At 47.3% G+C, this 12,494-nt stretch overlaps 1 protein-coding gene across 1 annotated transcript in view; it reads left to right on the forward strand.

Moving 5' to 3' along the window:
• The window catches only part of LOC147712542 (F-actin-monooxygenase MICAL1-like), a 372,964-nt gene that overhangs the window by 140,490 nt on the left and 219,980 nt on the right, over window positions 1-12,494 (forward strand). The window contains exons 6-8 of the mRNA XM_086923247.1: window positions 4,524-4,679; window positions 5,384-5,484; window positions 6,600-6,857. Coding sequence (XP_086779373.1) covers window positions 4,524-4,679; window positions 5,384-5,484; window positions 6,600-6,857 — 515 coding nt within the window. The remainder of the gene's footprint in view (window positions 1-4,523; window positions 4,680-5,383; window positions 5,485-6,599; window positions 6,858-12,494) is intronic.

The raw sequence follows: 12,494 nt of genomic DNA on the forward strand, positions 1-12,494 counted from the left end.
TCCAGACCCTCACACCTGCAATTAAACAATCCTTTGCTGAAGGTATGAGAGCAGTGTCTGATTGGATGGCCTCTAATTGCCTTCAATGTAATGTGGGCAAAACTGAGGTCATGCTCTTTGGGGAGGCCCCCCTTCTGTGGTCACCAGAATGGTGGCCACTGGACTTAAAACCGGTCCCATGTCCTAAGCAGGCGGTGAAGAATCTAGGGGTGAGGTTAGATCAGCCACTGTTGTTGAAAGAGCACGCAAACCAGGTAAACGGGTCCTGCTTTCGGGTAATCGGACTCTTGAGGCGTGTGTTATCGTTTTTGCCTGATAGTTACAGAAAGATCCTTGTCCAGACCCTCGTGGTCAGCAGGCTGGACTATTGTAACCGCCTCTTTATATCTGCCAATGAGGAACAGCTTAGCAGACTACAAGTGGCTCAAAATACTGCGGCAAGACTGGTCCTCAATGCCCCAGCTAGGTCACCCTCACGCCCCCTCCTTGAGAAACTTCACTGGTTACCCATTCGGCAACGGGTCAAATTTAAAATCTGTTGTATAATACACAAAAGCCTCTTTGGCTCTGGCCCTAAATACCTGGCTGAAAAATTCAACCTCTACAAGCCCGGACGTCTTCTGCGTTCTAGTAACCAACTGTTGCTTCAGATCCCTCATGTTAGGAGCACTGTCATATAAGGGTCCCACCCTTTGGAATACGCTCCCCCTCACACTGAGGCAAAATACCAACCTTCAGGCCTTTAGGAAATCTCTTAAAACACACTTGATCCTGACATCCTAATTTTGTGCACCGCTTGGCTATGTTTTGGGCACCCTAGATGAACACAAGCACAGAGATACCCCTTCGGGGATCGAGTCCTGCGCTATACAAGCATACAAATAAATAAATAAATGAATGCCATACTGTTCATTGCTGTTGTTTGGCACAATACCATATATATATATATACAAATGAAGCAACTAATCACGACCCTCTCCAGAAGCGATATCTTGTCTCTTCCATTGAGCTATCCGTTCATCCTTTCATCCTACCATGTACCTGCTGATGTCTACCATTTAACCTTTACACTCTCTCCTGTTCATACTCCTCAGTGGCACACACTCGTCAGCGGCACACTACCCACTAGGCCCGAGTTCTCTCCTTGGGTGCACCTCCTCTCTCCTCTCCGTGAGTTCTCTCCCTTCATTGAACTATAGGTGCTTTCTAGCACATGCCACACCCGGAAAGGCAAAGGATCGCCGCTCATTTCGAAAACGAATGCTGTGAGGAATACATGTAGGATTACATGTCATAGAGTAGGTGACCGAGTTTTCAGTAAGCCCTCATGGGACGTCATCCTCGGAGGGTGATGTGGGAGGTTTCCAGTTCTTGTCAATAGGTTGGCCGTGGGGCAGTGTGTCTTGGCTGCCAGAGGAAGACTTTGGACGTGCCGCTGACATAACTTGCTAGGTAGTCCATGCCTGTGAATGTACCAGAGAGGCGCTCACTGTATACTAATGGACATGTATGTTTCATATGTTTGTGCTGAGATCAGTGGACGGGCTCCAGGCTGCACAGCCTTGCATACCACACACGGGCGTCTGTCTGTTCTTTTCCGCAGAGAAACTGGGCTGATCCTACGTCATCCACCGTGCAGGCTCCTTTGATTGGCTCACTCGGTTTTCTCTCTACCTTCACTTCCTGTATCCTCCCTTCTCTCCCCTCTCTCCATCGTATCTCTTCTTCATCCTCTCGCCTTTTTTGTCTCCTCTCTCATCCAATACTCCTATCTTCTTCACTCGGTCCCCACTTCTTTACTTCTGTATCATCTCCTGTGACTAATGTCTTCCTCGGGCTTTCCCTTTTCATTCCCCTTGCAGCAATCTTACTCCAACTCTCCCATCATTCTCCTGCCTTGCTGCTTTCCAAAACTGACCTTTCTTCTTTTCTTTTTAGTCCAGTTTCGCATTACTTTTGCAGTCTCGCTTCAGACAACTTTAGCTGGTTGTCTCGGACAGCATTACATACGGAGTTACTGATTGTCTGTGGGCCAGCCTTCGCTTGTGATTGCTCTAGAGTCTAGACTGTCTCGGTTCCTGTTCTTTATTGGATGGTTGTCCTCCCTAGTCTTCTGTTTGTCCTGGCTCCGAGTATATCCTCTTTACGCTCAGTTTTATCCTTCCACTGCTGATGTCATAGAACTATTTTTGGGGGTTAATTTCTGATTGATCGCTCAATGTGAGTGCATGTCCTGCTCCTGTCTCCGGCTCCTTTGCATCTAGAGCACATTCAAACACTTTCCTTGCTTCCCCAATCTCTCCCACCCCATCTGTCTCCTACCTCTCTCCCTCCCTCCCTCACTCAGAGTACAATGCTATCACTGTGCTCTTTCACTCTCCCCCTCTATGCTCACCCCGGTGTGAGGAAGACCTTAAATACCCCTCATGTCTCTCTGTGGATGAGGATGGATGCTCGTGACTCCTCTGCAGTATGCCAAGCGGCGGACTCGGTGATGCCATGGACGTTGACCTGCAACATTTTCCTGTTCATCTTGGATCCCCCCTTTCTCACCTATTGTGCCCCTCAACTGGCATCTACTTTCACTTCCTCTGACTCGTTCCCCAGCAGCTGGTTTCTATGCCACTTGTGCTCCAACCAGCCATGTCCTACCTCTGCCAGGAGCTGGAAGAATGTGATAGACCTGCAGCACCCATTCCAGTTTCCCTCGTTTTTTCCACCCCACTCCTAAAAATACTGTAATCTGGCAAAGTCAGTTACTAGGACAGTCCTTATCATTGACCCTGGAAGTGGGCCAGTGTCTACCCATCCAAGGAGTTAGGGATACTGTTTTTATTTTTTTTCTGGTGTCTTTAAACCCTTTCCGCTCTTGTTCCTAGACCCTGCATCCCTAGCTCCAGCCTCCTTTGTTATGGTGTTTCTTGTCGCTGTGTGAGGGAGACGGGCCTATCCCAGATCACTTTCACTATCCGGGGTGTGATTGAGAAAGCACTGGTCAAGGGCTCAATGACTGACTGTCTTTATAGATTTTAGATTTATAGAGTGCATGACTGCCCAAGGGCTTCCCAGCGCTGAGAGACCACTTCTTCATGAGGGCTAAGGATAGATTAAAGATACTGCTGGAACAGCCATATTTTGATCGACTTCCGAAATGCTGCTTCCGTTGTCAGAAAACGAGATTCTTGTGGTAATTAGTTACACAACTTGGGTGCAAGGAGTGAAAATGACTTACCTCCCCATCTGGCTCTCCTCAATCTTATGGTTTTTATCAGTCGTTCGGAGCCGGATCTCAGGCTTCTATTTGGGACGTGGAGGGTCAACCGGTTTCTAATTTTACTTGGACCCTTGTTGTGTATAGCTCTGTGGGTCATGATGAGTGCCTTGAATTTGATTCTGGCCTCCATCAGAAGTCAGTGTAGTGCTTTGAGATGCTTCCTGGCTCACTCCTGGGTTGGGGCCTTATACTGTAACCTTGCTGCAGCTTTCTAGACCACTTGAAGTCGATTGATCCCAAATTTGGGTGCCCCTAGGAACAGTGAGTTTTTGTATTCGAGGCGTGATGTGACCAGGGAATGGACTACTGTCTTTCTGAGCTCTAAGGAGATACGTTCCAAGATTTTGCGGAGCATTCTGAGTAGTCCGAAACATATACTTGTCAATTTTTTTGCTTGGGTCACCATTGTTAGGTGCTTATCAAGCCAGAAACCCATATTTTTAATAGATTCCTTTGGAGTGGGAGGATTACCTAGGCATTTAGGCCAGCTACTTAATGGTCTAGGGACTGCTTTAGGGGTGAGAACCATTAGTTCAGTTTTATCCCCATTGAATTTTAAACAGCTGTTTGCCATCCATCCCATCACTTTTCATACAGGGCGCTAGGCTGCCAGAGTCCCCGTTGGTTCTGGGGTCTAAGGAAATCACCAACTGGGTGTCATCAGCGTAGGCTGTCATGAAGACGTCATACTCTTGGACTATCTGTGATAATGGCTTCATGTAAACTTTAAATAGCATCTGACTCGATGAGGAGCCCTGAGGCACCCCACACGTCAAAGGCATCGTCCTGGAAAGTAGATTGTTTTCCATAAATTGGAATGACCTCCCTTCCAAAAACGAAGCCAGCCACAGGAGAGTGTTACCTTGGACCCCGATGGCCGTCAGTCTATTTTGCAAGATATGGTGGTCCACCGTGTCAAACGCTGCGCTCAAGTACTAGAGCTGCGGCACTACCCTGGTGCAGAGACGATTTGATTTCTTCAACCACTGTTAATAGTGCTGATTCTGTGCTATGCTGCGCACGAAATCCCATCTGCGTGGGGTGGAGGCATTGGTTCGCTTCCGGAAACTCTGTCGGTGCTCAATTTACAAGTACGAGAGAATCCAGGGCAAGTGTGCCTAGAGTGGCACAGCGGCTCCTCTAGTTTCTCTCTTCCCCGTCTTGCTTTTGTCAGTTTCCCTACTTCTCCCCTGCATTTACTCTCATCCCTACCTTTTTCCCCAACTTATACTTTCTCTTGCATTTGCAGGGTTTCGACGGAAAGAGCTTCGTGGAAAGTTGGCAATTGGCATCACTGCCAACTTCATAAACAGGCACACGGCAGCAGAGGTGAAGGTGGCAGAGATCAGCGGAGTCGCCCGTATTTACAATCAGAAGTTCTTTAAGAACCTTCTCAAAGATACTGGTCAGTCTGGTCAACGTCCTTCTGTACCATCTTCCTCCTTTTGCTTCTGGACATCACTCACTTCTGAAAGTAGCCCCATACATAGTCCCAGCTGCAGAGTGTGCACTCCTCCCCAGCCTCCCCAACGAAGGGTTTAGCATCTGTTTGATGTGTGTAAACTCCTGACACACATCACTGGCACAACATGGGCTCTGCTGGGACAAACTTCCCTCGTATACATGGAACAGACCACTGGGAGGGGTAGTGCATGACAGACAGACCCCCCCCCCCTTACCTCTCGAGGTCAACAGCAGTTTAAGTACACATACATACAGCATGTACAAGCCCATAGCATCGGTTCAGGTTTCCTCTGAGATGTAGAAGACACGTTGCATCAGCAACAGAATAGCTGCCTTCCTTCCCATGCAGGACTAGCATATCAAATGCAGGATTACTGCACAACATATGCACACAGTAGGCATGGCCTATGAGAATGGATGGCATCCCGCCTTCTATTCCTAACGGCGACCGCTGCGTTCATATTGTTAGGGCTGTCCACAGTTTTACAGTGCTTTTTGTTTTTGGGGAGTCCTTTGGGGAGGTTGATATTTGCCACTGCTTGTGGGGTGAGCTAAAGGCTGTCAATGGGTTTTGGGATGAGCACTGGTGTGGGTTTCTGGAGCTGCTTCTTTTCTTTGAACTGACCACCTGTCTCCCTCACTCAGGAATCGACCTGGAGAACATTGTGTACTACAAGGATGACACGCACTACTTTGTAATGACGGCCAAGAAGCAGAGCCTGCTGAAGATGGGGGTCATTCTGCAGGTGAGGACCGTGCCAGGGGATTCACCAGTCTCCACATGACTTTATGATTGATTGATGGAAGATAGACTAGTCACTAATATGCTACCAAAGTGTCCTGTATGGCTGAGACTCATCGCTCACGCAGGGACCACTGGAACGGAAGCCCACTGTGGAGAACGCTTGGTTTTTAACTCCTTCATGAAGTACATGTCCTTTGGGCCATAGTTTCTGACACTAACCACTTAATCTGAGTTTGTCGTTCTTGGATACGGGTGGAAGGCCTTCAGTTGGACTCCTGGGCCAGCCAGGTGCTTCTGGGAGGGTCCATTGTAGAATCTGTCATTTAACTTGGGGTACGTGACTCTCTAGATGTAGCGAACTGAGCTCTCAAAGAAGTGATGGTGACTAAATATTCAAATACAACATAACCTAGGAGCAGCAACAGGAACACGCCGTAGCTGGTCTCGCATCACACTCATAGTCAACAGACATACAAGGTCAACTTAACCTGCACATAAACACCTGGCTGCTTATCTGTTCATTCTTAGCATTAACCTTTTTAATTAAGGACAGTAATGATTACATTCTGCTAGTCATGCAGCTGCCACAAACGCTGTTACTCAGTCCAAAGTATACCCCTGTGTCTATACTTTGCATGTTTGCAGAAACGCAGTGTGCATGGGTTCAAGTACAGTTCACCTTCTGTCCCTATGCCCCACATCCGGTTTAAACATCTTGCTCTGATCCAAAGGAGCCCACGTGATGCAACACCCTATCCTATACGAGTGAATTCATAGGCTTTGAACCACTGGAACCATTTGCTCTTTCACTGCCCGCTAACCAGTAGTCCCAGTTGTAAACTGGCATTTTTTAAGAGCATCATCCCTATAAGGGTTCCCACTGCAAAGCCAAGCCTCCTTTGAAAGGGCTGCTATGAATAATCAATTCAGATTCCATAAATAAAGAGTCTGCTTTTGGGGCTGTGCATCAGATGCTGATCTCCAGGTACTCGGTTTCAACCGTCCATCCTAGGGCTTTCATGTCCAAGGGTTTTCACGTGCATCTAATGACATGTCATAACTTGTCATTCATTACTATGGCTGAATCTCCTTTTCTTGATTAACCTTTCTCCCTAGGACCTGCCGGACACAGATAGCCTTCTGTCTCCAGCCAATGTGGACTCGGAGGCCCTCTTCAAGTATGCACGGGATGCTGCTAACTTCTCCACGGGTTACCAGCTGCCGCAGATGGAGTTTGCGTTGGACCACCACCAGCGGCCGGATGTGGACATGTTCGACTTCACCTGCATGTACCGAGCGGAAAACGCTGCCCTGGTACGGGAGCGACGTGGAGTCCGCCTACTGATTGGGCTGGTTGGCGACTGCCTGGTGGAGGTACGCGTCATCTGGTAACTTACAGGGATTTGGGTTGCAAAGAGCAGAGACTAATTCATGCTGCTTAGAAAGGACATAGTAAATGTACATTTTGAACAGGCAGGTTCTAAAAGTCCCTATTCCCAGATGATGATGGGGTTATTTAGTTCCATTACAGATCAGTAAGGCGTATTATTACTGATGCATAACACAAGACCGACTGAGTAATGGGGAAAACGAGAAATGTTCCAGCTAGTCCAAACCTCTGTAAGGCCAGCATAGCTGGGCAGAGTTCAACTCTGCTTTAGCACTACAGAATTTCTGTATTACCTTTCTCATTTGATTGCAGGACACTTTGTCTGTATGTGAAAGCGAGCATGTGCCAAATTGGTTTTTGTCATTCTATATATTTTGGCAATTCTTCTGAAAGGTGATGTGAATTATTCCCTGCCGTTTGAGGGCCTAGCACCTTTCAGGGTATGCGATGGCCGCAGAGATGGCCGCTGAGATGATGTATTCATCCTAGGTGAATGTTGTTGGGAGTGACGTGGTCATTCAGGCTTTAGTCCTGGCCTGAGTCTTTTTTTTATCTCTAATACCATACCTTGATACATGTATGTGTGCGTGCATGCGCTTGAAGCGTTAGTTTGGTGACGGTAATCCAAAAGCTGCATAGGGCCCTTTCCTCCACTTGCATCTCTATCAAGGTTGTAAGCGTGTATACTGATCCTGTCTACAAGGTGTCCAGCTGGACCCACCTGGCATAAACTCTCTACATATCTTTCTGGAGTTGCAGATGCTTCATATTTGAATTCTGGGGAATGATAGTGGGCTGCTGAATGTGTTGTAGAAACCCAACTATTTGAAAATTGAATAGACTGTTCAGGCAGGAGACTTGGAAAGATGGAAGGGAACATATAAGACAAGATTTCAGGTTGAACTCCTGTCGGTCATATTTTGTTATAAATGTTTAGTAGTGAAAGTCAGGGTGGATGTGGAGCCTTTTTTTCCGTCATGGGCCACTCCAATGAGATAACCAGACCGGTACCAAGAACCCTAGATGTGCTTGGCTCGCCAGACGTAGACATTCAGTTTGTTTACCCCAGAGCGCGGTAGGGATTGCAAACTCTGAAGTAGATCACACACTAAAAAACACAAATTCAATCTGCAGCCACTGCGTGCCTTCAAAGAACATTAAAACTAGGGCCAATGGTATTGTCCGGGTGCAGTGTTTTTAGCATAATTATGGATCAATTAATTAATCCATCATCTGCTGCATAACCTGCAGATTTTGGCCAAAATAATTCTAGCTCAAACGGTTCAGATGTTACTAAAAGTGCAGTGACCCATATTCCTGTGCAGTGAAAGGCCTTTGCAAAAGTTGAGTGGTCACCTTTCTGTTGCTTATTTCTATATTTGGGTGTTAAACTGGTACTAATGAGGGGCAACATATGCCCAGACAGTGTTAACAAGTGTAAAAATGAGAAAATAGTGGAGTAATACTGTCACAAAATTTGCTGCATTTCGCTGCATAACTTGCCGTTTCTTGTCGTTTAATTTAGGCACCCCTGCCACATCTCCTCAACCTCCCCTGATGGCCCTGATTAAAACCCATTTCCCGCTATGATAGAGCAGCAGTTAAAAATATGACACCACTCAAAAACCATAAGGTGCTAGCATCTTTTGGGGCTTATATAAGACTCCAAATGGTATGTAGCTTTTCTCAGTAGGTGATCAATTTTTAATATTATTGGCCCATGCTAACTAATTAGGGAGCCTTGGCTTCAACTGGGAAGCTTCAGGACTCCTCTGTTTTACTACAATATCTACAAAGTGTCAGCCAGTGGGACAAGTGTGCCAAACAAAAGACATTTGTAAAATCTTTACCACAATACGATATAGCCTGACCTCTCCCGCTTTTCAATGGACTTTAAGTATACGTTCAGCACTGGACAAACCAGTGGCTTGAAGCCTTTGCTGTTGAGTATCCCGAAAAAAACAACAAAAATTCAATGCTCAAAAAAATCCCAGCCCCACCATGAATGGTCCACCCAAATAAAGTAAATGGTGGCGTTTCAGGGGGCCAAGAGTCTTGGTGTCCAATTCAGACTGGTTTCTGCTGCATCAGTACGAGGCAGACACGGGGGGGGGGGGGAGGACCCGCGTACTGGTTTGCGGCCTCACCTCCACCGAGAACTCCTGGGAGTTCGGGACTTCGACAAGAGACTCGGTTGACCATGGAGCTGGCTATACACCCTGCGGAACTACATTTACCCAGTAATCTCCCTCCAAACATGCGGGTATTGTTTTTTTCTTCTGAAAACAGAGCGTTTTTATGCAATAAATAACGGCCCATAAACGCATTCTTGAACATCCTGCATTAATAAATTCCCACGGCCGGAAGCAGGACTTAATGACTGCGCACACCCGCTCCCCCTTGCAAGATCCCTGTCGCGTCCTGGGGGGGCTAGGACTCATATCATTTAGCTACTGGAAATGTGGAAGGTACGAACCTTTTCAAGTAACTTCAGAATGGCCGCCTGGTGAGAAGTTCTAATTGGGAGCTACCTGGCTAGTCCTTGCCTTTTTGGCTTCAACCCCCTGGAAGCTACCCCGCTTCTTGGAACCCCTCTTGTACCTTGGCTTAGATTTGACTGTTCTTATCTCACCAACTCCCGCATTTGAATTTGACTTTTTCAGGGTAATCCGCGTTCATCATCCTGACAGCGGAGACCGAGCAATATGTCCAATGCCTGGTGGAGCTGCCTAGACCGCTATAGAGGAGATCAGCCCTGGTTCACCCCCTTGGCCATCACCTATCCATCCGGACAATGGCCACTGTTCTCCCCGTCTCCATGCTGTGTCCCTTCTTCCCCTCCCCCTGACGAATTAGTGTAACTTTGCTTCTTTTTCTTATTGTTTTACTATGCTCTTGTAACATATGTAATTTGTAACTTCTGTAGTAGGGATCTCTGTGTATAGTCATAATCTAGTGAATAGTCCCGCTCATGTGCGGGCACCCCGGAGCAATCAAAATAATCTCTTAAGATGTCTTCTTTCCAGTACTGCATAGACACTTAAGAGAAAGTTAAAGACAAATAATGCAGCCTATACATGAAAGGCTACACTGTCCAGTACTTCAACTAGAAATGCAAGGATATTAAAAAAAATATCCTACTTTAGATCTGTCTGCCAGGTTTAACCACGGAAAAACACTCCCTCCCCCCCCCCCCCCCCCCCCCCCCACCACCTTCACCAAATCCTTGGAATGATAGAGAGGAAGGACAGGACGGACAAGCCCCCATAGGCTGCCATTATGTGGCTTAAAAAGGGATACAGTGCCTTTAAGGAAACTTTCCAGAACTCTCCTGGTATCCCAGAATGCACAGCAACTTCCTCCACTTTCAGTTCTTTTTTCCGGCTCCTGCTAGCAGGACCCTGGAGCATTGAGCTCTCCCTTTTTGGGTGTTATTCTAATCTTTTTACACTTTTTATCAAATATGCCATCTCTATTTGATAGGTGTCCAGAGTGTAATGGAAAGAAGGCCAAATCAGACAAGCACAGGGTGTGCATTCATTGTCTGCCCCCTTCTCATGTCCCAGAGGATTGCGAGATCTGCCAACAGTTCTCCAATAGGACCCTGAGGGACAGGGAGAAGACTCGGATTTAAGGATTGGAGAAGCGAAGACAGCGTGACCAAGGTGGGTCTGGGCATGAAGGGGCTCCTTCCTCTGCCCATGCTGAGGCCTCTGGGGGGCTCCCCAGGAAAGAAAAGGCCAGAAAACGATATCGTTCTCCGTCGACGTCGATGGCCTCGACGTCGGCGTCGAGAGGCATGACCACGGGTGTTCCCCTTCTCCCCAGGGCTTTGGGTCGAAGCGGCGTCATCGTTCGACGTCGAGGGGATTGACGTCGAGACCTCCGACGAGGTCAACGTCGAAGACAACTTCGGCGTCTAGGTACCACGACGTTGAGAGGGGTCTAGCAGGCACCGGCCCTCGCCGTCGAGGCGACACCGCCGGTCGTCGTCTACTCGACGTTCATCGTCGAGGAAGCGGTCATCGACGTCGAGAAAGATCTTTGACGTCGAAGAGGTCGGTGTCGACGCGTTCAAAAACGAGGGACAGATCGGAATCAAGGAGAGAATCCAGGTCCAGAAGGCGTTCTCAGACCAGGACAGAGTCCCAAGGCTCAGTTATCAGCCTCTCTTCGACCACAAGCTCACGGTCGCGGCGGCGCCGTCGCTCGTCAAGGAAGCAGTCGGCCTCAAGGTCCCCGTCAATGGTGTGGAAGCCAAAGAGAAAGAGGGTGGAACAGTCTCTGGGCTCGGGGTACTCACAAGTCTACTCACCCTCTTAAAACAGCATCTCTTTAATTGTAATCGCTATGAATCACAATCGCCCGGGAGCAGGGAACCCTGTTAGATCAGTCCTCTCTCTATGTAGACTGCGCACTGCAGTCTGGGTACTTATCAATGCGGAAATACGGCCAGCACAACTGAAGGCATACCGCATCACTGTGAGGCTCGTAATCGGCAGACTCGGTACCCGGAGATATGGGTAGGTTTCGTAACTGACCTGTTGCTTTTTCGTTGTTTCCGTCCGAAACATGCTCTTGATATGTTATTTGAACATATCTTTCCGTTTTTTTAAAACAGCGTCCGGAATCGAGTGAAATTAATTTTCACACTACCTCGACATCCGATGGCACTGAGAGGCTCGGATTGTGACGCCTAATCGTCTTGAAAGCTGGTAGGTCGTTTCTGCAGATCGACCCCCTTCTTTGTAATGCACGGTGTAATGATCCACTTAGAGGCTCCATGTTTACTTAGTGAAACCGTTTTTTCACTTGTCTTTTTTAATTTAGCTTGTATCTGGGAACTTTTTGGATTTATTCCTCCTGAAGCACACGTTCAGGTAAGCTCATTTGGTTTACTTAAATGAACCCCTCTACATAACCTTCTCCAACCAGCCAAACCAACCAGGGACTATTGTTACTTTTGCAGTGCACAACGCAGGAGTGACATCTTGAATCTCTACCCTACATGGAATCCTTCACTTCATGGAGGCTGGGTTCATATACATGAAAGGTAATTGACACTGTAGAAATACATATATACCATTACCTTCTGATAGTGAATAGAGGGTATACTGATGATGTCCAATTACTTGCAGGTATCTTCCATCGTGTCCAAGAAAATACAACCCCCCTTTTTTCTATGGACTTAATACAACTATAAGGTAATTAGATGCCCTTGTTACATCATTATAGGTGGATGTTGACTACCTAGGGATTGGGACTCATTCTAGACCCTACTCCAATTTTTGTCTCTACAGGTTTCCTGTTCTGAGACGTTGGTGAATTTGGATCACCTAACAAAATATTCTCTCTGCCACAAAGGGTAAGAGTATTTGCCATTCCCCTTGGGGATAGGCTGCACCTCTACACCACGGTTAATAATTCCGGATTTTCGCTTTGTTTATTTAGGGTTATTGAGTACTCCCTGGTTGCCTCGTTGTTTGTTTTCTGTCCTGATGAAGACTCGCAGTCCCCAGGTCTAAATTACCGTTTGGGAAAAAGTCGAGTCGAAACGTCGACATTCTTTACATACACACCCTAGACCAGTACCTCTTCAACTTTGTAGGCAGTGCAAGACT

Source organism: Lissotriton vulgaris, chromosome 5 (genome assembly GCF_964263255.1).
Source record: "Lissotriton vulgaris chromosome 5, aLisVul1.2, whole genome shotgun sequence".
In the NCBI taxonomy this organism is placed as follows: domain Eukaryota; kingdom Metazoa; phylum Chordata; class Amphibia; order Caudata; family Salamandridae; genus Lissotriton; species Lissotriton vulgaris.